This window comes from Setaria italica, chromosome VII, assembly GCF_000263155.2.
Source record: "Setaria italica strain Yugu1 chromosome VII, Setaria_italica_v2.0, whole genome shotgun sequence".
Lineage (NCBI taxonomy): Eukaryota > Viridiplantae > Streptophyta > Magnoliopsida > Poales > Poaceae > Setaria > Setaria italica.
The window spans coordinates 28,228,287-28,253,677 of NC_028456.1; the positions used below are offsets into that span (position 1 = coordinate 28,228,287).

General features: G+C 44.9%; 3 protein-coding genes across 5 annotated transcripts; 1 reads left to right on the forward strand and 2 right to left on the reverse strand.

Annotated features, from left to right (window-relative positions):
• Positions 1-375: 375 nt before the first annotated feature.
• Positions 376-7,166, reverse strand: LOC101766720. Of its 3 annotated transcripts, XM_022828303.1 has the most exons (11): positions 6,799-7,166; positions 6,395-6,650; positions 6,038-6,254; positions 5,114-5,237; positions 4,664-5,027; positions 3,876-4,427; positions 2,505-3,605; positions 2,090-2,417; positions 1,645-1,894; positions 1,304-1,520; positions 376-820 (listed from the first exon to the last, which is right to left on the reverse strand). In XM_022828303.1, the coding sequence occupies exons 5-11, from the start codon at positions 4,790-4,792 to the stop codon at positions 506-508; spliced, it is 2,892 nt and encodes a 963-aa protein (XP_022684038.1). In that variant the 5' UTR covers positions 4,793-5,027; positions 5,114-5,237; positions 6,038-6,254; positions 6,395-6,650; positions 6,799-7,166; the 3' UTR covers positions 376-505. The 3 variants fall into 3 exon arrangements, with proteins under 3 accessions (XP_022684038.1, XP_012703291.1, XP_022684039.1); XM_012847837.3 differs by lacking the exon at positions 5,114-5,237 and having other exon boundaries at positions 6,799-7,152; XM_022828304.1 differs by lacking the exon at positions 5,114-5,237 and having other exon boundaries at positions 4,664-5,037; positions 6,799-7,152.
• An 8,240-nt stretch (positions 7,167-15,406) lies between these two features.
• Positions 15,407-18,296, reverse strand: LOC101775350 (probable helicase MAGATAMA 3). The gene is made up of 7 exons (XM_022828543.1): positions 18,128-18,296; positions 17,835-17,968; positions 17,529-17,747; positions 17,096-17,423; positions 16,302-16,551; positions 16,003-16,192; positions 15,407-15,586 (listed from the first exon to the last, which is right to left on the reverse strand). The coding sequence occupies exons 1-7, from the start codon at positions 18,294-18,296 to the stop codon at positions 15,407-15,409; spliced, it is 1,470 nt and encodes a 489-aa protein (XP_022684278.1).
• Positions 18,297-22,498: 4,202 nt separating this feature from the next.
• On the forward strand, positions 22,499-24,825 carry LOC101767130 (pentatricopeptide repeat-containing protein At5g13770, chloroplastic). The gene has a single exon (XM_004976537.3). It carries the CDS (start codon positions 22,647-22,649, stop codon positions 24,468-24,470), a length of 1,824 nt encoding a protein of 607 aa, XP_004976594.1. The 5' UTR covers positions 22,499-22,646; the 3' UTR covers positions 24,471-24,825.
• Positions 24,826-25,391: the final 566 nt, after the last annotated feature.

Sequence of the window (25,391 nt, forward strand, 5' to 3'; positions counted from 1 at the left end):
CCGCGCGCGCGCGCACCCGGCTGGCTTGCCCGCATCGGCCGTTCGGATTCTGGGGCCACATTTATTTGATCCGGATGGTCTGGGCCGTTGAATGGATCGCGCGGGTACCGAGGCACGGGCCCTGCTGCTGCGGGCGTGGCCGTCGGCCTGGGAGTCGTTTCGCTTCCCCATGGGGGCGCCCAACGTAGGTGGTGGTGCCGTAATGACGTGGTGGGTGAAAGAGCAGCTGCAACTGCAACAAGGGAATGCAAGCTTTTCGAGGAAGCCAACCGAAGCAGGCAAGCAGATACATACTGTACCACTCAAGCTCAAGACTGAAAGATTCCTTAATGGATTTAAGATTATCAAAGCCGGCAACATTTGAGTCAACAGGGGTTAAAAAAAGCTCACCAAAGCACTTTCATTTATTCAGAGTGAGATTACAATATCAAGCAACAGACCATGTTACCGAGAGACATTTACCATGATACAAACTTAGAAGAAATGGATAGGGAGCCATATAGGGTTATGATCGCAGCAAACGCGTACACAAGTTAGCGAGACGAGACAGCACGGCAGGAATTATAGGCATAGCAATATCCTCAACATTGTCTTCTTTATTTGGAATAACCGGTATTGCAGTGATGATATCCTTAGCATCCTCTTCTTTATCCGGAACAACGGGTAGAGCAGCGATATAGTCAACATCCTCTGGTTCATCTCTTGGACGCTGCACTTCAGAAACAGCAACAATGTCACTTGACGAGCTCGCAGCATAAGGTGAAACACTTGTCGAAGAAGAGCCTTGTTTATTCAGCTCACTTGGAGATGGCACCTCAACCTGAATGAAAAATAAAATTTACGAGTTATTAAAATGTTCACTAACTAATTTCAAATTTTCTATATCATTCGTTTCTTTTACTGAAATAGTTAGACCTTTGTGGATGGGAATACACACTCACAGGTAAATATGTAAATAATATGTCTAGATCTACTTGACAAATAATGATTGTTTTTTTGTTTTGAAACGACAAATAATGATTGTTATTAACAGCATTATCTGTTGGTATTTGGATGCAATAACACTACCCGAGTTTGTTCTTCCGGAACCTGTAAATTTCTATGATGCCCATCATACTGTGAAACGAAATTAACGAAATTTCCAGTGAAAATACATAGAAGATATATCTTTCTTGCTAAAATATATTCTAAGAAAGAATAAAATGATGCATCGAATTAGAAAAATGAACATGAGAATTAGAGAAAATTAATTCCATATAATATAACTCAAAGACATTAGTGAAAAGATCCAGCGAGACAATACCCAAACGCCACAGTTTCTGGAACTTGTGAGGTGTCTATTCTTTTTCACATTAACTCTAGTGAGATCACTCTTTTGTTTAGCAATCACACGAGAGATAGCCTTGTTGCAGCTTCCATCGAAGAAACACCGCCGATCTTTCGCATTGCGAACTAGATCAGCCCAAATAGATCCACTACTCGATAAGGTTGTTGCATTTCCAATGATCCAAAGGCAATATCTGTAATAAAATATACTTCATACATAAGTTATGTGCCAAGGCGATCAAAGAAAAATAAGATTGAGCATGGATAACAAAAGAAAGCAATGTTAATAGGTAGTAATAATACTGTAGATGAAGATACCTTGCTCGAGTCAAAGACACATTTGTCCGCTGTCTGTTTGAAAGAAAACCTACCAACCCATCAGAGTTGGACCTCACAGCTGATAAAATGATTATGTCTTCCTCACCACCTTGAAAGCCATCAACAGAATTAATTTTTACTTGTACTGGGTCAAACTTCATTTTCCCTAGTTTTTCTTGAATTGCTACAACTTGAGCAGTGTATGGGCATATGACACCAACTGTAACTTTCTTTTTAGTTTTGGAGCAAGCTGCCAAAGGAGAAACATTAGAAACATGCATGCTGATATCTTATAAAGAAAATAACATGAGAGCCAAGATATAAAGAGAAACATTAGAAACAACATCCATTGAAGTAGGAAAACATTGTACATGCTAGAAAACCTTTTAAAAAAATTGAAATGTTATAGACATAACTAAATAATTTGTGAATAGGGAGAACATGCCTCTCTGGAGACTGCACAATATTTCTTCAATGACAACAACTTCAACCAAGTTTCTTCTGCTATGACCAAGTTCATCGAATTCCTCTGTTCCATCTCCAATATTTACAAAGGAGTAAGGACCAAACATCGAACCTGGAAGATACATCTTCTGGTGTCCATTTTGCATGACAATAGGAGCATCTGAGATCTTCCCGTCGTAAAAGCTGGTGTTTGGGAAAATACTAATAGATGGATGCATTCTGTATTGCACGTTAAGTAGGTGTTTTCTGTGCCCAAGTGAACTTAACCTTTCAAAAAGACTTCTTCCAAATAATGCATCTGTGCAAACCTACATTGATCATGAAAATTAAATAGCGTCAGAAAAGTTATACCAAACAAATGGGAAATCTGATGCTTGATAGATTCAAGAACAAACCTTGCTTTTGACTGTTGCAGGCAATTGGCACTCATCACCAATTAGAACAGCATGCTTTAAGGTTCGCAACCGCAGAGGGATCAGCGTTTCACATTCTTTCAGCTGGGCAGCCTCATCAATGACAAGCAACTCAAGTTTTTTGTTGGTTATTACTTTTGACGAGCTAGATACAGTACAGAAAATTATGGAAGCATTTTCGGTACAAAAATCACGAATGACACGTTTTGAGGATGTTAGAGGAAGTTTCAAGCAGCTTAATAGCGTGTTCAGTTGCTCAAGGCATTTTAACCTCGCTTTGCCAAGAGTGATTACGCTAGAGTTTCTGGAATCGGGTTCACCATTATTATACATGAAAACTTCCTTAACTTCATCCCCAATATACCTCCGCTGAAACATGCTGTTGAAATCTCCAAGCATTTCGAGAATTGAAAGGATATTGTTGTAGTTCACTTCCAAGATACTAGATTTCGGGACATGAAACAATAATTCTTTGAAACATCTTCTAAGGTATGTATAAATAATGGTAAATCTTTTTCTGATGTAAGAGAAAAAGGAAGGCTTGTCACCTTCCTTTTGGTCTTGTAGATATTGGAGGTATTGGGAATAACCATTCTGAAAAAGATCAGACAGGGAAGATAGGAGATGTCTCCATCCAGTCATTGGTGCAAAGCAGCCAAGAAGCTTCCTTACACGGTCGTGTAAATATATCTCTTTGAGATCACCATCAACACACATGCGTTGTTTATTGCCAATCAATAGAACATCTCCCAAGCAGCTTGTATCAAAAGAACGCTCTTTGATCAATCTCAAGAAACGTGAAGCGACTTGTTTAATGGCAAGGTTAGTTGGAGCACAGGCGAGTGTACCATGTTTCATTTCTCTCATTAACCATAGTAGCACACTGATTGTTTTTGTCTTTCCTGTGCCAGGAGGACCCCAGATAAGGCTAAAACTGCTGCTGTTGCGATGTATTTTGGAAATACAATTCAGTACAGCATCGTTCTGAGAATTGTTAAGGTCCATTGTAGACAACTTGGTCCATATGTCCATGCTGTCAAAAGAAGCAGCATCCTCTGTTCTTTCCTGACGAATATCTGGGACCTAGGGAAATCAGAAAATGGAACTGATCAATAACCATTTTTTAAAAGCAGCCCAAAATCTTTCAATAGCTACTTTGATTATGATGTGAATATTTCTGGATCATTTTTTCCATTAAGTTGCTATTTTCTCTGGATAGTAACATGGATAGTAAGTTCAATACTAATTTCTCTGTTTTTTTATCTCTTTCCTCTGCAAGTTTATCATCCGACAAAGAAGATATCATACTGAATTCCTCATATAAATTATAAATATGATTCAGGATAAACATACCGGCGGATAATGTACCATCTCCTGAATAAGGCCCCGATTTCTTCTGAATACTTCATAGTCAAGGCAACGCCATATTCGGATGTATGTCACAATGTTGAGCAAATAAGCAGCAAAAAGTGGCTTGATTTTTCCATCTTGACACTTCTCATTGGCAGCATCAATTATGCCCGATGATATGATCACATACTTAGATGTTGGTGAATCGTCATCTTCATCCCCTCCTTCTGTGACAAAGGCAACACGGTATGGCCTCCCGTTGCGAGTAATATCAGAAATATGCCCCGGCTTCACATCAGACAAGATCATGATATCACCAACACTGGGAGCATAACATTCAGGCTGATTACATGATTTAGCAGCCTGGGAGTCAGAAGCAACACAAATCTCGTATTTGCCTTTCTTTTCTTCAATCCATGATATCCTGACAGAAGGCATGGTTGATAGGGATTCCAAGCTTGATGACATCTCAGCTCTCAACTCCTCCAGCAATGGAGAGGTGAACCACTCCAAGTAGCTCTTGAGGTGACTGAATGTGGACGGTATCTTCTTCACCTGCATTCCAAGCCTCACAATGTTTAGCAACCAGATGCAGATCATATACTTATGAAATGATCAGAAAGATTAGTTGGTTCATGCAAAACCGGCATCGTATCCCCCGAGACCAGAGAATCTTTAAAAAGCTATACAGATTTTACTATCCTTATTATGAGTACCACCACGCAAGCCTTGATGGTGCCCACCCAGCAAAGAACTGATGACTCAAATCAGTGTGTGAGACTCGCACCAACCTTGTCCTTGAAGAGACCCTCGTTCATGACATCCTTGAGGCTCCAGGACAGAACCACGTCCACGAGGTTCGGCCACTCCTCCCCCGCGTCCTTCCTCTGCATGCCGCGACCACCGCCCCGTCCGATCATCTCCAACGCGCGGCGCCGTCGCAACGGCGCCCCGAAGCCTAGTACCTTGCTTGTGCGAAGAGCACACGAGCCCGGCGGCTACGGACCAGCCAGCGCGCCTGCCCGCTTCTTGATGAGTCAAAAGGAGGGGGGGTGGAGGGGTTGCTTAGATATTTGCATCTTCCTCGCTTGCCATGGCGGCAAGCCTCCGGACGGACCCAAGTCTCCGGGGTCAAGCCAAGTCGTCGTAGATAATCTGCCAGTGCCTTAGTGGCTAAGCTTATCATAATACTATCAAGGACTTAAAGTATAAAAGTAGCATTTAAAAAACTGCAAACGTACGAGAAAAAGATGCAAGTGGAAGTGGAACCCAGATCGAATCTCTTTAGCTTTGCTTCTTCCTCCCCACCTGTCGTTTTCTTCCGACCATATGAATTTTAAAAGGAGATTACGAGCAGTAGCACAACTGCACAACCATAAGAGAGATGCTCACGTACGAGGTGACGCTGATATTGGACGAGATTCACAAGAGAGAGATTATTTTATTCCTATTTTTTCAATCATCAGCTGGGCTGCTTCTGTCAAGGACCTGGGCGCCTAGAGTCGGAGGCCCCTGACTCCTCAGTTCATAACTCGAACCAGGTAACGGCGGTGCCAGGGTTTTTGCCTGACTACCACAGCAGGAGGTGAGATTAAGACCAACAGAGAGAGGGGGAGGTTTGGGAATAACTTCTTTTCTTAGGCTTTGTTTACTTCACCCCCAACTCCCAACTTTGGCACTATGCAAAAAGAAGATTCCCCGTCACATCAAACTTGCGGTACACGCATGGAGTACTAAATGTAGATGAAATTAAAAACTAATTGCACAGTTTTGTTGTACTTTGCGAGACGAATCTTTTAAGTCTAATTAGTCAATGTTTGGACAATAATTCACAAATACAAACGAAACGCTACAGTTGCTACAGTGCCGGAACAGTAATTTTGGCACTCCCAATTTTGGCAACTAAACAAGGGCTTACTAAACAGGGGTACCTATAGGAGCTCTGCTCCATTGTTACTTGCGCCAGCCATAACTGCTAGCTGGCTAATTAATTCCATAATCTCTTCAACTTCTACTTAATTGCCTTAGAGATTGCAGCCCCTCCAGCCGCCTAAACCTCCTTGGGTTCTTCCAGGCCAATAAACTTTGTATGGCAGGTCATAAAATTTATTATCTGATAACTGTAACTCCACGAGCGATGAATTTTAGGGGGACAGTTAAAGTACCTGAAACCTGGCCCTGCTTATATGCAGTGATTCCATTTTCAGTGAATTCTCAGCATCACCCAGCTCAATTATGGCCTTGACTACTGCATTTGACAAATCTTTGTCATCGTTGACGTCAAAAAAACACCCTCTATCCTGCGCGTCCTTGATAATCTTCTGCCAAACAGAACTGCTGCTGGACAAAGTTGTCCCATTTCCCACTATCCATAAACAGTGCCTGCCAAAAATTCAAAAAATAAGAGAAAAAATAATTGAACCTCTTTACCTCATTGTGATGCACTCTTAGAGTTGAAAGGTAAACTATATAAAAGATTAGGAGCACCAAATGATCACATGTGGTGTGAGCAAGGAACTTACTTGGCCCTTGTCAGAGCCACATTTGTTCTCTGTAAGTTTGTGACAAAGCCAACTGAACCAGCTCCATTGCTCCTGACTGTTGGTATGATTATGATGTCTACCTCCGCACCTTGGAAACCATCCACTGATTTTACTTTCACCGAGAAACCATCATACCTACTGTAGGTTTTCCCAAGCTTTTCCTGGATAGCTCTAACTTGAGCATTGTATGGGGAGACAACACCAACAGAAGCCTTGCTTCCTGTCGAAACTGACTCTGCAATCAATAAAAACGACGAAGATAATTAAACACCTAATATTTGAGCCTTTATATTAGATTTACATCAAATCACGTTGTACTTATTATAGAAAGAAATACCGCACAACAATTAAACCAACAAAACTCATGGTGGCTTAGCATTTACCTTTGAACAATCTCTGCACAATCCGCCCAACTGCAGCAGCTTCTATTGTGTTTTTAAGGCTCCGCCATGCTTTTCAGTGGTTTCATGTCCACTATCCACATTTATAAATGAATATGGCCCAAAACATTTTCCTGCTAAAAACCTCTTGCTATAGTTCTTATGAGTGACATTTGGGCCGTCAGATATCTTGCCATCATAAAATGTGGCCACTGGAAACTTGCTTATCTCTGGATGCATCCTATACTGGACATTCAGAAGATGTTTACTGTAGCCCGACGAACTCCCTTTGGTTCAGCTTCCGCAGGGTGCTTTTGCTATAAAAAAGCTGGACGCTAACCAAAGGGGGAAACTCGCAGCAGCTTTGCCCGAACGCACCTGCTTTCGTGCAGTGTATTAGAGCAAGTATAATAAGGGGCTGTAAGCTGGCTGAATGCTGACGTGGAGGAGAGAGAAGAGGTGAGAGAGGAGAAGCGGGCTATAAGCTTACAGCCGATTTGGACACAGGAACCAAGAAACTTTGTGAGAATGACTTGTGGACCATGTATTAATGGTGAAGAGCTAACCATTGTACGAGTGGGCTAGAAAAAGACTGGGAGAAACCTTGCAGCCCGCTTGCTAGCTGCGTTATTAAACTTGCTCTTATGCAAAGCACCAGCGACCCTGCTTCCACGTCTGCGAAGTCCAAGGAAATTATCCACGCTGCCATCGGTAAGTCGTACCCCTTCGTTTCTTTTTGTTCCGCAACTCCTCGCCATTCCCCAACCGGAGCCCGACGCCTCCCCAGGTCCGGCCGGCGGCGGCGCTCCCCTCCGGCCGCCTCCTCTCCGCCCGGGAGCAAGCAGAAGGACCTTGGGGTGCCGCGCACGCCCTCCGCCTCCCCCCACTCTTCTCTGCCCCGGCGCCCGTTGCAGGAGATCCCGCCCTCCCCACCGGCGGCGCCCCTCTCCGGCCGCCTCCTCTCCGCCCGGGAGCAAGCAGAAGGGGGAGCCGCACGGGCTCCTCCGGCGCGAGCCTCCTCCGCCGCGAGCCCCGCGTGGATCTGCCCCGACGAGGAGGCGTCGCGCCCAGGCCGGCGAGGCCCGGCCGGTGCGCTCAGGCCGGCGAGCCCCCGGCCGCCGCTGCTCCTTCGCGCCTTGGCCAGTGAGAGGAAGAAAACGGGCTGAGGAACGGGGTCAGCTGGAGAGGGAGAGAGTTGAGTGGGGAGGGCTGGATTTTTCTCAAACGCCATAGCTGTCCAACTAAAGTGTTTCGGCTTTCTCACCGTCCACACGTCACAGCAGCTTTTGTACAACCCACGGCTACTTTTTCAAAAGCCACAGCTCAACCAAACATATCCAATCTCTCAAACACACTTCGTCCAAAGTTAGTATTATCAGATATCTACATAATCATATTACAAGTCATTATAGTAGAGCTAAGAATAAAATGACAAAGAAGGATACTAATTCTAGGAGCTTACTTTGCTTTTCACAAGGGCAGGTAGCTGATATTCGTCTCCAATGAAAACAGCCTGCTTTAACCCAGGCAGCTGCAACGGAATTAAGATTTCACACTCCTTGAGTTGTGCAGCTTCGTCAACAATCAGCAACTCGAGGTTTCATGTTTTCAGGATTATTGACCAGCCCACATATATTCGAGGAAGAATTTCCCATAGGCACATTATACAACCTGAATGAGCTAGAAACTGTACAGAGAATGCACTTAGTTCTTGCAAGAAGGTATTGTTGAACAGGTCGTTCACTGTAATAATTCGGAAGCTCCAAGTTCATGCAAAGATATCTTAATTCTTGCACACACAGTGATCTTGCCAAACTAAACTTCAATTTGTTGCATGAATTAATCCGTACACTGGCCAGTTGCTCAGGCCAGATATCAGGGTTGCCATTGTCTTCTATTTTGCTTTCAAGCAGTTCATCTGACCATAAATCTCCATCATCATTATTAGAATTTATCAGACCATATATAATCTTGATCAATTCAAGCACCTCTAGCATACACTGAAAGCTCCTTCCTGTTTCTGAATTTCTTGGGTGATCGTTGTATAGTATATCAATGCAATCATATAAGTTCTCAGAAAGTTTGTTGTAATCATCCTTCAGATAATGCTTGAAAGGTGGCACCATTAATGTTTGTTCCACATCTCCAGAGTCATACCATTCCTCATTATCAGACATTACCCTGGTGTTCAGACTCCTTGCTATTTTGCTCATGGTTATCCTTCTTAGAGCTCTCCTGTTCAATAATATTCTCAATGTACAACTGGTACTTGGTTGCTGAATTCTCGAGGAGATCTATAAGTGAGCACAAGCAATGCCTCCAGCCAGTGTTTGGCATGAAACATGGTAATAAGCGCTTGGCACGAGAGTCAAGGAATACCGCGGAAAGGATATTTCCATTTTCTATCTTCATCCTGTTTTTGTTTCCATAGAATGATGTCATTCAGGAAGCAGACACTGCCATCTGACAGCTTCCCAACAAGACTGATAATTCGAGCTGCAACCTCCAATACTGATGTATTGGTAGGTGCACATGCAAAGTGTCTTTCGGCCCTTAACAAGCATTGCCCACAATATTGTGCTGATGGTTTTAGTTCCACCTATCCGGGGGGGGGGGGGGGGGGGGGGGGGTAGCGGGAGGGGGGGTGCAATAGAGGAGTGGTTATCCATTGCCACAACACAGTCTGCATTCAGCTGTGAATCGTTAAGATTGAACTGCTCAAGGTCAAGACCATTGACTGATCCATGACAGGAGGATTGAGATAATTGGAAGCACAATGAGCTAGCATCTTCAACTGCCTTCTGAGAAAATGATCAAATAAGCTCATATAAGTTAGCTACCATGAAAAATATAACAAAAATATCATGCAAAAGAACACAGGGGTACTATCTTCACTTCACGATGCAGAGAAATAAGCAGTTATAACTGCCATACAAAAATAATATGCGAAAATAAATAGCAAAGGTCATGTAACATTGATGGAAATTCTCCATGGAAAGCCAGGAGGTTGCCGCAGCTTAATTGGAGAAAGCAATTAAGACATGCGTTATGACATCACGTGCAAAGAAATATAGTGATAATCATCAACAAATGCAATGTGCCAGAAAAATTAGACAGTAATATGAATTGACCTCCTTCCTGGAAAGCCAGTATATTGCCACAGCTTAATGAGATGAAACAAATAATACATGTACTCTTAACTTTTTAAGTCCACATAAATAATGCTGACATCAGGGAAATGCCGTCAAAATGAAAGATTAGGCAGCATGGTTTATTTTTGCATGCAGGTACATACCCTTGGTCTGTACTGCCACACCATACTGACAAAGATCAGAGCTCCTTTTGTTACTAAACTCATCAAGATTAGCATCAGTTGATCCCATATGAAGGCATTTCCATATACGATTGTATGTCTTCATATTTATGAGAAACACAACAAACAATGGCCCTTTAGGCATTTTTGTTTGAGGATCTGCTTCAACAGGAACGGCAGATGACAATTGCACAATACAGCAGTTAGGTGGGAATATGTCTTCTTCTCCACTTTTAAGAACTGAGCCTAACACATATGATGCTTTATTCCACGTCAAATCAGATACATGCTTTGGTTTTTGTGAGGAAATGACTATTATATCACCTCTGCAGGTTCATACATCTCCTTTGACTTCACATCCTTTACGGGTTTTGCGACCTCCAGACCAAACATTGGATTTTCTTTGTCAAGCTTTTCCATTTGGATTACTTCTATAAAGTTTGCCTGAGCATAGCCCTCCAAAGATGAGAAGATATCAGCATGCACTTCTTCAATCAGCGGGTAAGCAAAGGGATTCAAGTAACTCGCAAAAGACACGAATGTATCCGGTATCATCTTGACCTGCAGTGATTATCAGATGTCTTTCAAATTCAGTTAAAAAAAGCTCAACCAACATAGGAGGAACAAGGTGGCCTTGTAAATTGTAAATAAGAAGAAACATGCTCCCAAATTCGAGCCGGAGAGTATCTCGAACATGAGTGGGTGGTGTACACACCCACACACCCCACCGACTAATCTAGGGTGAGTTCCTTAGAATTCAGTTTACAATACGAATAAAATTAAGTACAGTGAGCATCTGGTGTGAAGATCGCAATGCAGGTAAACTCAGCAATCTTCAAAAGTATGATATAATTAATGAAAAAGGCATCATTGAGCAGACAGAAGACAAAATTACATGTTGCTCCATCAATAATCAGTAGATGAAATAAAACCACGTTAGGCACTAACGAGTAGTACGTTTAGAATTTTTATTATACCTGAAACTGGAACGCTCTGATTATGGCAATAAGATCCTTCAAAATAGCAAGATCGCTGATTTCTATAGACAGTTTATGTTAAAAAAAATGTATATGAAACTTCTCTGCAAAAACAGCAGACCAAAACTTAAAGTTTCACTGGCAGATCATAATCCACCATTCCACCTCCTTCCCTCTACAGTGAAAGCTCACCTTCAAAATCCAACTAAGCGAAGCAAAAGTTTGGAGTACGAACCACGCACAGAACTTGAGCACTACCAACCACGCAATTGGAAAAGGGGTTTTCGTTCAAAAAATGGAAAAGGTTTTCCCCCCCATTCTCGCAACCTGAACCCGCATCTACGAAGAGGGAATGCCGCATATATTAGTCCGCGGGGGAGGGATGTATACCGCTGAGACGATAAGAGCGATCGGAGCAGTCGACGGCCTGGAGCTCGTCTCTCCGCAGGCACGCGAACACCGCCGCGGCCATTGCAGTTGCCGCGGTCGGTAGCAGCGGCGGAGCCGGGAGTTCATTGCGATGCGTATGGTCAGCACTCAGGAGCATGAGGAGACATTGAGATGGGCTGGGCCTGGAAGCCTCGGGAGTTGGTTGGCTTTGGGCCTAAACCGTGCATGGGGATGTTCAAACTCCTTTTTGTTTCTGCCCTATTTTGTGGCCCGGGTAGATTTTTTTTTTTCGCAGATCAGCCGAAAAGAAAAAACGGGAGCAAAGCAAACAGACAGAAGGAAAAAAAAACAAAAAGGAGAAAGGGGGCATGGACAGTAAACCCAGAAACAACAGCGAGATTATTACGAAATCTGCAGCTTCACAATCACAAGCATACATTTAATTAGGTCGAGACGTGGCAATTCAGCTCAGAAGAATGATGTGCTCGATCATGCAAGTACTCTACATGACTACATGGTGTAGATGTACTGCAACATTTGCTACCAGTTTACATGACAGCATTGGTAAGGTGTATGACTTACCGAGAATGAGAAAACAGATCCCACGGAAGTCAAATCAAATCAGCAAAATCATGGCACCAAGTGCAAACCACTACCACAGAAACATTTTTTAGATGCGGTTGAAATCGTATTTGTAGGAGCAGATGTGAAAAGCAGCTAAAAATAAAACTTTTGTAGAGCCGTTTTTTTTTGGGTACGGGAGAACTACTCATCCGATAAAAAAAAAATCCAGACGCGCCTAAACAACGTTTTTTAGTAGCGAACCATCGCAAAACCTTTGCCCCCTGGCCGCCAAGGATAGTGTTTGATGGACGATGCTTGAGGAGGTCCCTGTTGAAGATGTCCCTGACGGACCACAAGAACACCTTGCGCTCCAGATGGCCGAGACCGAACCGGCGATTTTTTTTAGTTTTATATTTTTTATTTTACGATTTTGCAGAAATAAATAGCGATTCAAAAATTTGCAGGAACAGAGTCCTACCACCGGATTAAACAGCGGAAGCAAGTTACCGCCAGTTGAACCGGCGGTAACTTCCATCCTCTCCATAGTACGCTTTTAAAAAATCATAACTAATTCATATGAATTTAGATCGAGATAAACTTTATATAAAAATTACAGATCTCGACGAGATATATAACTTTGTAGTTTAAACTTTTTTCATTTGATGTCATCTTGGTACTCAAATAATCGACACAAATTTTAGATGTAAATTTTAGATCTGAAACTTGCGTTGATTATTTGAGTACAAAGATCGCATCAAATGAGAATAGTTTGAACTACAACGTTGTAAATCTCATCAAGAGCTATAATTTTTATATAAAACTTATCTCTATCCAAGTTCATATAAATTAGTTATGATTTTTTGAATCTGTGCTGCCCAATTTCAGATCTAAAATTTGAATTTTAGATTTGAAACTTGTGTCGATTATTTGAGCATCAAGATGATACCAAATGAAAAAAGTTTGAACAACTTTGTAGTACAATTTTCATATAAAGTTTATCTCCATCCAACGAGATTTACAATTTTCATATAAAGTGTATCTCCATTTGAGTTCATATGAACCGGCGGTAGCTTGCTTCCGCCGTGCAAATTTTTTGGATCAACTATTTATTTCTGCAAAATCGTAAAAAAATAAAAAAAATTCCTGCGCCCAGTAGCTCGCCACGGCCTCCATCGTGTCCGTGCCCGCTGTGCTGTGGAAGTCGTCGTCGTCGCCGTCGCTCATCCTGCCTCTCTCTTCCTCCTCTAGTCCTCTCCCTTTGCCGGTGGGCGTTGAGCCGAGCTAGCGAGCCCGAGTGAGGTCTTGTTTAGTTGCCCAACTTTTGGGCGTCCAAATTAATGGAGCAACACTGTAGCGTTTCGTTTGTATTTGTGAATTATTGTCCAAATATTGACTAATTAGGCTCAAAAGATTCGTCTCGTAAAGTATAACAAAACTGTGCAATTAGTTTTTGATTTCGTCTACATTCATTACTCCATACATATACTGTAAGTTTGATATGATGGGGCGTTAAAGTTAGAATTTGGGAAACAAAGCCTGACTCACAGACGAGAGCTGTCTCCGCGCCGACAGGAGCACACGCCGCCGTTCGGATTCTCGGGCCGCACCCGCATCGGCGCATCGGCGTCGACCGTCCAGTGTCCCGGTTCAGCTGGGCCGTTGGATGGATCGCGCGGTACTCGAGGTGACGGACAGACTGCTTGAATCTTCTCGCAGGTGGGGGGATACGTGTCAACGTGTGCCGTGTGCGTCGTTTCGTTTCCCCGTGTGTGCACGCGGTGAGCAAGACCGGAGCCGAGGGAGACGTTGAGATGACAAAGAAAAGCCCTACGGCCACCGCCTGCAATGCGTCCATGGCATACCGCATACGGCGAGATGATTTCAGAGACAGGCAAGCGGCCAGCCTGGGCTGAAGCGGCAAATGCTCCTGTTGGATTTAATGTGGGCGAAGTCTAATATTTTATCTAATTAAATTAAATAATTCTAAGGTTCGTATTAAATTTATGTGTACTATCTGATTTAATACCATATGAGAATTTGACTTAATGTTGACCTGATTTATATATGTGAAATATGTTTACTTATATTAAGAAGTTGAGAAAAAGATGAAGATGTGCCACACGCGTGTTGGAGCTGCCGCCGCCGTGCCTGCATGCATGCATACATGCGAAGCGGAGTTTAAAGCTAGTGTTTGCGAGGTTACTTCCTGACTCCTCAGTGCAACTTTTGCCTATGAGAATAAGAATTCCTGACTTCTCAGTTCAGCTTATGTGAGAATAAGAGGAGAACTCCTTCAACATTCAGAACACAGAGTTCGCTGCCACATCAGGTTTCCCCGTCCCTATTTCTGCAAGCACAAGAGTAGGAAGAGCAGGCCTCCGGAACTGAACCATCTACGAGTTCATCTGCTTTGGGTGAAGGACTGCCACATCAAGTTTCCCGTCCCTGTTTCTGCAAGCACAAGAGTAGGGAGAGCAGGCCTCCGAAACTGAACCATCTACGAGTTCATCTGCTTCGGGTGAAGGACGGCCATCAGGTTATTGGGGAGTGTCCAGAAGAGATGCGACTGCTCATTGGACAACATTTGCCTCCACTACATCAAGAGGAACAACTACATCAGTAGAAGCTATGAACGGCGCTAGGTATGCTACTGTTACACTTCATCTTCTAATTTTAGCACTGATTAGTATTGTCTACATATTCATAAAGCTTAGATCATCCAAACACTTGTTCATATCTAATGTCACAATCTTGGTAGTATTTTTCTGTATTAAATTAGCATGATCAAATGCTCACGATCCTACAAACTGAATTGCCAAATTCAGCAAGGTCTGCTACGTGATCAAATGCATGAGGTCCACGAAACTAAATGGCAAATTCAGCAAGGCTATTTCACGGCCGGGCGTGTGGCACAGCTGATCGTTGCACGCACGATCAGCCTCCTACCGGAAAATTACAAGCATCAAGTAGTTGCACAGTTGATAAGAGTCTCGACTGTGAATATCAGGAGGCCCCATTAGATACTCTGAACTCAGCCTGGAGTTTCGTTTCAGGCATTCAGCTGAAGAGAACGTCAGATACTCTGAACTCAGCTAACAGTTAATAGGTACGGAGTAGTATTTCACTACAAAATTCAAACATCTGGGCCACGCTTTCGATGCAGGTATCCCCAAAAAATAAGGTCTCTCCTGAGTCCAGACCACCTGACTCGACGCAAAACTGAGCGCGACATGTGAGCCGCAACAGAATAATCTTGTCAACCGTTTCATACAGCACCCTCAACTCCGCTGCAAGTTTTGCCACTGCCATTTCAGAAACATTCACACAGATCACAGTCACCTCGTTAGCCCAAGACAGAAAGGAATCTCTAGCTGAGTTTGAGGTCGAGTAAGCAGGCAGTGATATCATCTGCATCCTCCTTTTGATCTCCCGGGCACTGCAAGTCAGCAACGGTAGCAATATTGCTCGGTGGGTTCCCAGCATCAAATGAAACACTCATCGAATAAGAGCCTTGTTCATTCGGACCACTTTGAGATTGTACCTGAACCTGAATAAAACAAATTTACGAGTTACCGAAATGTTAAACCAATGATTTCGTTTTCTGGCTCAAATAGTAAAGCACTCACTGGTCAGAATTGTTATCGCCCACAACTAAATAGGAATGATCTGTTTATACTCTAGCCGACAGATAACGCATATAGTACTTTAAAAAACAATAAGTTACTCCAACCATATCGCAGGTTATAACAGCAGCAGCAGTTGGATGGTTGGACGAACTATCCCTCCTTCAATTGTTTTTGTTGATCTTCTTTTAAAAGGTGTCAATTTCCATGGTTCGCCAGAAACCATGAAGCAGAATCAACCAAAAATTTCTGGGCACATACCATATGTACCTTTTTCCGACTAAAATATATGCTAAGAATAATATATGCAGTACAAAAGCCACGCTGTTCTGGAACTTACGAGAGGTGTGTTGTTTTTAACTTCAACTCTATTGAGATCACTCTTTTGTTTAGCAATCACGCGCGCGAGAGCCTTGTTGCTACTTGCATCAAAGAAGCACTGCCGATCCTTCGCATTGCAAACTAGATCAGCCCAGATAGAACCACTGCTTAATAAGGTTGTTGCATTTCCAAGAATCCAAAGGCAATATCTGTAATGTAAACGAACGTCATATACCGAGTGGATAAAAGAAAAATAAGACTGGACATGGATCACAAAAGGAACTCAAAGTTACTATGTAATGCTGTAAAACAAGATACCTTGCTCGTGTTAAAGACACATTTGTGCGCTGTCTGTTTGAAAGAAAACCTACCAACCCATCTGAGTTAGACCTCACAGTAGATAAAATGATTATGTCTTCCTCACCACCTTGAAACCCATCAACAGAATTAATTTTTACTTGTACAGGGTCGAACTTCATTTTCCCTAGTTTTTCTTGAATTGCCAGAACTTGAGCAGTGTATGGGCATATGACACCAACCGAAACTTTCCTTTTAGCTTTAGAGCAAGCTGCCAAAGAAGAAATATTTAGAAGCAGAGGTGCGCTGATATATATAAAGAAAATAATAGAAATTCCAATTTCAGTGCATGTATTTTGGACATTTGTCATTATGATAACCCATGAGAGCAAGGTAAATTGGTTGGCAGGATCTGACTTCTAAAAATATAAAATCGTGAACATCACAAAGGAAATTTCTCCAGTATATCAGAAAAAAGAATAGTGCTGCTGCTGCAACCTAAGAAACTCCAACACAAGTAGAATACAAGCATAGATGCCAACTTCGACAGCAACAATATAACAAGCTCAAATACATCATACCATCAAATATGAACCTATTATACAGTATGCATTCCTCATTCCAGTCACATATTTCTAACTGGTCCTTCAAACTCTATTATTGATGCCTTGTTCACTGAAAATTTGGTTTGGCATCATATTCCCGTACAGCTAATAACATGCAGATTCAATACAGTGAGACGTCAAGTTCCTCAACACTAGAAAAGTAAGCTAGATAAGATTTTTCTTTTTGAATGAATGGATGAGAACGCGCACCTTTCCGGAGATTGCGCAGTATTTCCTCAATAACAACCACTTCAATCAAGTTTTTTCTGCTATGACAAAGTTCATCGGATTCCTCCCTCCCTCCTTCAATATTTACAAAAGAGTAAGGACCAAACATAGAACCTGGAAGATACTTCTTTTCATGTTCTCTTTCCGTGACACTAGGAGCATCCGAGATTTTCCCGTCATAAAAGCTGAGGTTTGGGAAAATACTGATGGATGGATGCATTCTGTATTGCATATTGAGCAGATGCTTTTCGTGCCCAAGAGAACTCAATCTTTCAAAAAGGCTTCTTCCAAATAATGCATCTGTGCAAACCTAAAATGATCATCAAAATTAATGTCATAATACAAATTTACCGAACAAATAGAAATTGCTATATTAATAGATCTGATAAAATCACAAAAGTATGTCAAAACCAACCTTGCTTTTGATTGTTGCTGGCAATTGGCACTCATCACCAATTAGAACAGCATGCTTGAAGGTCCGCAAACGCAGAGGTACCAGTGTTTCGCATTCTTTCAATTGCGCAGACTCATCAATGACAAGCAACTCTACCTTTTTGTTAGTTACTTTTGACGAGCTAGATGCAGTACAGAAAATTATGGAAGCACTTTCAATACAGAAATCGCGAATGATACGCTTTGAGGATGTTATAGGAAGTTAACAGCGTGTTTAGTTGCTCAAGGCATACAGCGTGTTTAGTTGCTCAAGGCATTTTAACCTCACTTTGCCAAGAGTAACTATTGTCTTCCAATGTTTCATCATACTATAGTCTCTGGAATCAGATTCGCCATTTCTGTACAAGAAAACTTCCTTAATTTCATCCCCAGTACACCTCCGCTGAAATATGCTGTTGAAGTCTTCAAGCATTTTGAGAATTGAAAGGATATTATCGTAGTTCACTTCCAAAATACTAGATTTTGGGACATGAAACAATAAATCTTTCAAACATCTTCTAAGGTCTTTTTAAATAATAGCAAATCTTTTCCTGCTGTAAGAGAGAAAGGAAGGTTTCTCACCTTCCTCTTGGTCTTGTAGATATTGAAGGTACTGGGAGTAGCCATTCTCAAAAAGATCAGAAAGTGAAGATAAGCAATGTCTCCATCCAGTCAATGGTGCAAAGCAGCCAAGAAGCTTCCTTACACGGTCATGTAAATATATCTCTTTGAGATCACCATCAACACACATGCGCTCTTTATTGCCAAGCAATAGAATATCTCCCAGGCTGCTTGTACCAAAAGAATGCTCTTTGACCAACCTCAAGAAACGTGAAGCAACTTGTTTGACAGCAAGGTTTGTTGGTGCACATGTGAGTGTACCATGTTTCATTTCTCTCATTAACCACAGTAGCACACTGATTGTTTTTGTCTTTCCTGTGCCAGGAGGACCCCAGATAAGGCTAAAACTGCTGCTGTTGCTATTGCAATGCATTTCTGAAATACAATTAATGATAGCATCATTCTGAGAATTGTTAAGGTCCATTGTAGACAACTTGGTCCATATTTCCATGCTATCAATTGAATCGACATCCCATTTCTGAAGAATATCTGGGACCTGGGGAAATCAGAAAATGGAACTAATCAAATTAACCATTTCCTTACAACCACCCAGAATCTTTCAATAAGCACTTTGATTATGATGTGAATATGTTGGGTATTTTCTTTTGCTCAACATTCTAATAAAAAGAAACATGAATGGTCAGTTCGACACTAGTCTCTCTGTACTTTGATTTCTGTCCTCAAACAAGATGGCATAATGACTTCTTCTTATAAGTACAATCAGCATAAACGTACCAGGGGATAGTGTACCATCTCCTGTACGAGTCCTGGATTTATTCTGACTGCTGTTTCATAGTCAAGGCAACGCCATATACGGATGTAGGTCACAATGTTGAGCAAATAAGCAGCAAAAGTTGAGTTCCGTTTCCCATTTTGACACTTCCCGTCGGCAGCATCAATTTTGCCCGATGCTCCGATCACATACTTGGATGGTGGTGAGTCGTCATCTTCATCCCCTCCTTCTGTGACAAAGGCTTCCCTTTGCCAGTAACATCAGAAATATGCCCCGGCTTCACATCAGACAAGATAATGATATCACCAACACTTGGAGCATAAGATTCAAGCTGATTACATGATTTAGCAATCTGGGAATCAGACGCAACAGAAATTTCATAAATTTTGTTGCCTTTCTTTTCTTCAATTGATGATATCCTGAGAAAGGGCATGGTAGATAAGGATTCCAGTCCAGACGACATCTCAGCTCTCAGCTCCTCCAGCAATGGTGTGGCATATGACCCTAGGTAGCTCTTGAGGTAGTTGAATGTGGACGGTATCCTTTTCACCTGTATTCCAAACCCCATATAATGTTAAAGCAGCAAGATGGAGATGTTAGATTGATCTCCTCTCTAATGGGCCCAACGGCCCGTTGAGCTCTTGACTTGCGCCCTGATCGGGGGCGCCCACCCTAGCATTGGGTGGTGGGCTCCTGTCACCTGCGCCATATAAACAAAGGTGGGGGCCGGGGCGCACGGTACGAGGTTCACCGCCTCCAGCCACCCCACCGACAAAACCCTAGACCGACCGATCACGGGGGCGCAGCAGTGACGGGAAGCTCCGCCACCACCACACCGGCGACACGACACGGCACTGCGCGTCGCTACCTAGCGCAGAGCTCCACCGACCGAACCACGGCACTGCGCGTCGCTGCCCTAGCGCAGACCTTCACCAACAAAACCTGAGATGGCCAGCGGCTCTGCCGCTTCCACCCCTAGGGGTGAAGGTACCCCATCTCTCTCTCTCTCTCTCTCTCTCTCTCTCTCTCTCTCTCGGTTAACAAGAACGCCATGAACACACGGTTAACTAGATATCCCGACTAGGTGTGCATCTAGAGATCCTAGGCTTATCCCTAACAGGCTTTTTCTTGCAAGTTGTCGTGGGCGGTCCAAGAGGTGTAGCCTCACCCTCGGACCCCTTGGTTAAATGTTGGCTCCCTCCGCCCGGTCATGTCCCTGCGCGGGGCGGTCAGAGAGGCCACGCCCCACATTTAATGCCCCGGTACGGCACTAGTCTTCCTGAGTCAAGGAGTGGGCAGGGCGTTGTGGGCCCCTTGCGGGCCTCGCCCCTGATCTGGCCGGACTGGTGGTTGTGGCCCTTAGCCCCCGGCCAGCGGAGGTCGGGAGGTGGGCCGCGGTGTCTCCTGGGCCGCCCCCAGCATACTTCTAGCTGTTGGACCTTTGGTCTTTTGGTGCCTGGTTGCCTTAGCCCCTTTCCTGAGGGTACCCTGGCACATGTATCCGTCACCTTGCGAAGAAACTCAATCTGCATAGAGGATTGGCGACCGGGCGGACTTGCTGGGTTCGAACCGAGGAGCCCAGCAGATGAGGTGAGCGAAGATCGGACGTGGAGCTGCAGCCATGTAGGGTCGAGGTCATTTCGAAGCACCTGATGCTGGAGGGGAACGAGTGAGGAAGGCACCATTCACTCGATTTGCCACCCTTCTCCCACCAGTGGCATCCCAAAGGGCGGAGGTGCCGGGCGGTGGGCGGCCACCAAACCCTAGACGGAGTACTCGCTCCTCCTCAGGCAACATCTCTGCTGCTCCGCTCGCGATGGATGGATATGCGATAGCGAGACTGGACTGGATGGATGGACATGGAAGAAAATAGAAGGTTCTTTGGGCTGCACAGCCGATGGGCTTTGCTGTGCCGCTAGGTTGCAGCCGATGGGCTGTGCTGTAACACTGCAGCTGCAACCGGACAGTTAGCTCAAGCAAGCGGACCCTAAGATAAGGTGAGGGAGCAATCCAACTATAAATAAATATCTCATCCCGAAGTCAACTATAAATAAATACCTAACCCTCGTGAAATATTGAATTAGCTTATTCAAAATGTTGAACAAGGGTTTGCGAATTGGTGAATCAGTTGTAAGAAAATGTTGAAGCATGTATCACGCATGGAAAAATATGGGTAAGGTGGGGAAGCAAGTCAAAAATAATATCTGATCTCTGTAAAAATAGTCTATTCAAAATGTTGATATAGGTTAACATATTATTGAATTAAATATAAGAAAATATTAAATAGTATTTAATTAAATATAAGAAAATGTTAAATAGTATTCCTGGAGTGAGATTAATGGGCTAGATGAGCCTAATGAATTTTAAAATTATGCTCCTTCGTTCTCTTTTGATAGTCATATTTTCAAATATGAAAAACTCTTTTGATAGGCTTATTTCAGTCCAACTATCCATCCGCTTAATGGTTGCCTCGGGTCTGACACGTGACTCTTCATTTTTCCATACGAGATTGGCTACATGGACATCAAGAAGTCTAAGCCTTAATAAATTGCTTGTTTACGAGAAATAGTTAATGGCATGATTAAATGGATGATAAGTAGAATTATTTTCCTTGGTCATTGTGCTAAGAGGAAATAGTACTATCAAAAGAGAATGGAGGGAGTAGGACTTAACTAGCTTGTGAAAACTACATAGGAACCCTTAAAAAACATTAGAAGGTAGCAATGAAAGGAGCTACTACGTAATTGATAAAACATGACCTCCCAACTTAAATAAAAGTTACTCAATTAGAATAGAAAAGAAATGAGAATATGTGCTTGTGACTTCTATACGAGATAGATCGAAGTGATAATGGCAGAGCTCAAGGAAATGAAATCGACAAAGTGGTAGGTCCATTTTTTTTGTGAAATTGTAGGCCATAATGTTGTTGCGTCTATCAAGTAAAATGTGTAGTAGTAATAACAAAAAGAAGAAATGAAGATAAGGCAAACTTTTATGATAAAACCATGATGATACAAGTGGTGCGGGCACATTCGGACTCTGAATCCTGATACTCTCTGGTTCTTCATGGTATGTTGCATGTATCTTGGGCCAGGAACTGCAGAAGATGTTACGTACCCTGAACTTTGGATATCATGTGGTCAAACAAGGGCTAAAATTCCATCTAGTCTAGGATATTATGTTCCTAATTTTTTTGGTTGGTAGGTAGCCACAACATTGCTGGAACCTTGTGGCTCCCGGAAGAAGTTGGTTTTCCTTGAACAGAAATCCAGCAGCGCCACGAGTGAGCGATAGTTTGGTATGAAGACAACTGTTGGTTGCTTTCATGATGTCTTTCAGTCCAATTTCGCCTGCTAACGTTTCAGATCTTTTCGCCCAGCCTTGCTTTGTTGGCGTCACAAGTTTACTGGTGGCTCTCCTCCGTGCTCGAGCAACGTGGACCAGGCGCCTCCAGAATGCAAATGAGGCCGGTGATTTTTCACCACATTTTGCCCAAAAACCCGTGCTTCTTTTCACTTGCAGGGTAGCAACTCCACGTAATAATACTCTGTGGTTTTGAACTGAAACTTCTAACAAACTTCTAGGGGTTCTCCTGAGCTTTCAGTGGGAACCCACGTGGCCACACCCCACCCATGCATAGAAGCCATTTCAACCAAGATTTTGCAGGTTCCTTGCAGGATAAGGTGCCTCCGGCGTAAACAGAGTGGGTTCTTCCACTCCCAGCCTCAAGTTCTTCCCTCCACAGTGATGGCCAAATGCTACTCCGATTGGCCCCCGATTCCGCCTCTGCATCCATCGCGGAGAACGCCGCCGCAATCCCACGCCTCCCCGTGTGCGATCAGGCGGCAGGTCGCGTCCTTCGTGCTCCACTGCTCTAGGTCCTGCGCCTCCCCTCTCCTCGAGCCCACCAAGAACCTGCCCGATGAGTTCCCGGCCGTGCCGGCGGCGGCGCCGGTGTCGCCGCCGCTGCCGGACGCCGCCCTGAAGCTCGGCATATCCAACAAGTTCATCCGGGGCTTCTGCAGCGACCCGCAGACCGAGCAGCTCGCCTTCGAGTGCTACCGGCGGGCGCTGCTCCAACCGGGGTTCCTGCCGGAGAAGAAGACGGCCAACGCGCTGACCGTGCAGCTGCTCCGTGCCAAGCAGTGGGGCTCGCTCGAGCTCCTCGTTGAGGACTTCAGAGCCTACGGCGTGCTCCCGGAGAAGCGGACCTGCGCGCGGCTCGTCGCCTGCTGCATCAGGGCGAGGCAGTTCGGCCTCGCCGACGCCGTGCTCGGGGTCCTCAAGGCGAAGAAGGGGGCGCCCGCCGTCATGGCCTTCGCCGCGGCGATGCAGGCATACAACAAGCTGCACATGTACCGGAGCACGGTGCTGCTGTACGGGCAGGCGCGGGTGGCCCGCCTGCCGCTGAGCACCGACGGCTACCGCGCCGCGATGGCGGCGTGCGCCGCGCTCGGCGAGCCGGACATGGTGGCGTCGCTGTTCAAGCTCTACAGGTCCCAGAAATGGCACCCCTCCGAAGACTCCGGGGAGGCGTACGCCATCGTCTGCGACGCGATGGGGAAGGCGGGCAGAGCCCTGGACGCGCTGCGGTGCCTGCGCGAGATGGAAGCCGACGGGCTCTCGCCGGACGCCGCGATCTACTCCTCCGTCATCGGCGCTCTGGCAGACGCCCGGGAGAAGGCTGCGGCGGAGGACCTGTACCACGAGGCCTGGGACAGCAAGATGCTCGGGGATCCCGACATGTTCCTGAAGCTGACCGTGATGCACGTCGAGGCCGGGGTGGTGGAGGAAACCATAGAGGTCGCAAAGGACATGAGGCAGATCGGCCTCAGGGTCACGGACTGCATCCTCTCGACGATCATCAATGGCTTTGTGAAGAGGAGAGGCCTGAAGCCAGCCATCAGAGCGTACGACAAGCTGGTGTTCATAGGGTGTGAGCCTGGCCAGGTCACCTACGCCTCGGTCATCAACGTGTACTGCCGGCTCGGTCGGAGCGACAGGGCGGAGGCCGTCTTCTCGGAGATGATCGGCCGGGGCTTCGAGAAGTGCGTGGTCGCCTACGGCAACATGATCTCCATGTACGGTAAGATCAGGAGAGCATCGGAGGCCATGAAGCTTCTGGCCATGATGAAGCAGAAGGGGTGCGAGCCCAACGTGCTGGTGTACAATTCCCTGCTCGATATGCACGGCAGGCTCGGGAACGCGAAGCAGGCCGAGAAGATCTGGAAGGAGATGGCGCGGCGCAAGGTCCGGCCCGACCAGATCAGCTACACGGGCATCATCCTGGCGAACAACCGGGCGGGGGAGCTGCACCGGTGCGTGGAGTTGTACCAGGAGTTCAGGGAGGCCGGGGGAAAGGTGGACAAGTCCATGGCCGGGCTCATGGCCGGGGTGTTCTCCAAGTGCAGCCGGTTCAACGAGCTCATCGAGCTGCTCAAGGACATGAATGCCACAAAGCTGGACAGGAGGCTATACATGAGCGTCCTGCGAAGCCTCCGGGACGCCGGGCTTGAGGTCCATGTGAAGTGGCTCAAAAGTAACTTCACGTTCGTGGAAGAGAAAACTTGATGTCAGGTGGCACGAGTTCTTGCTGTGAACATTCAGCGCTCTGTAAATGGAAACAGGAAAAGGAGAAGGTAAATATTTGCTTGCCTCAGTGCTCTCTGTTTCGAAGCTTGTATGCTATTGCTGCTCAATTTTGACTCAAATTGGATCAAGTGAATAGCAATGTAAATGTATTTTTAAGGGATGCCAGCTTTGTACCAGTAATGGTCTGATCGATTCCAGGATTCTTGGACAGATTGCCTAGTTCAGTAACTCTGCATGTCAGATTTATTGAAATTGCTGTACCATAGCCACTTTGGGCAAATGTAACTTTGTATCTATAATGAAAATTTCATATTATATTTGCTACTATGTGTTACATCATGATTGTCATGTTTGCTATTCTGTCTATTTTTTTTTCTCGAATACGCAGAAGAGTTGAGCATCATTGTATTAGGTAGAAAAGCACAAAGTTTTACGGAATTCGCGGAGCGTAGCTCACGCTAGACACTTGCACATTACATAGATATGCAAGAGAGACAACCGGCAAGACAGAAACTACTCCTGCTACTCATGCTTTAAACGACCGAGGTGCCTCGCTCCTGCCACTACCCATAGATCGATGTCCTGCTTGATGCGCTGCATAAGCTCATGGGTTGTGGAAGAGCACTGGTTGAACAACCGTGCGTTCCGCTCCTTCCAGATGCTCCCACCTCTCTCTGGCGCCCCTCTGCATGAAGCCAGTGCACGGCCACGCCTCGCCGCGGCGCGTCAGGGGCCGGGAGCTGGACAAGCTCCCGCGTGGCCGGGTTGAGCAGCCACACGTCGGGCCACCGCTCCAGGACGAGCCACCCGTGAGACGAGCAGCAGCACCGCTTGCCTCTGGTCTCCGGCAGGTCGAGCTCGTGCACGGTGCCGTCAGAGACGTCGAGGAAGGCCCGGGTG

Coding starts and splice junctions, on each gene's coding strand:
- LOC101775350 (XM_022828543.1), bottom strand. CDS start 18,296: ATGTGTGTTGATGGTGATCTCAAAGAGATATATTTACATGACCGTGTA. Junction 17,969..18,127: donor TCTACAAGACCAAGAGGAAG/GTGAGAAACCTT, acceptor AAATGCTTGAAG/ACTTCAACAGCATATTTCAG. Junction 16,552..17,095: donor ACTGCGCAATCTCCGGAAAG/GTGCGCGTTCTC, acceptor CTTCTTTGGCAG/CTTGCTCTAAAGCTAAAAGG.
- LOC101767130 (XM_004976537.3), top strand. CDS start 22,647: ATGGCCAAATGCTACTCCGATTGGCCCCCGATTCCGCCTCTGCATCCA.
- LOC101766720 (XM_022828303.1), bottom strand. CDS start 4,792: ATGATCGGACGGGGCGGTGGTCGCGGCATGCAGAGGAAGGACGCGGGG. Junction 2,418..2,504: donor CTGCAACAGTCAAAAGCAAG/GTTTGTTCTTGA, acceptor TGATCAATGTAG/GTTTGCACAGATGCATTATT. Junction 821..1,303: donor CCAGAAACTGTGGCGTTTGG/GTATTGTCTCGC, acceptor TTTTTCATTCAG/GTTGAGGTGCCATCTCCAAG.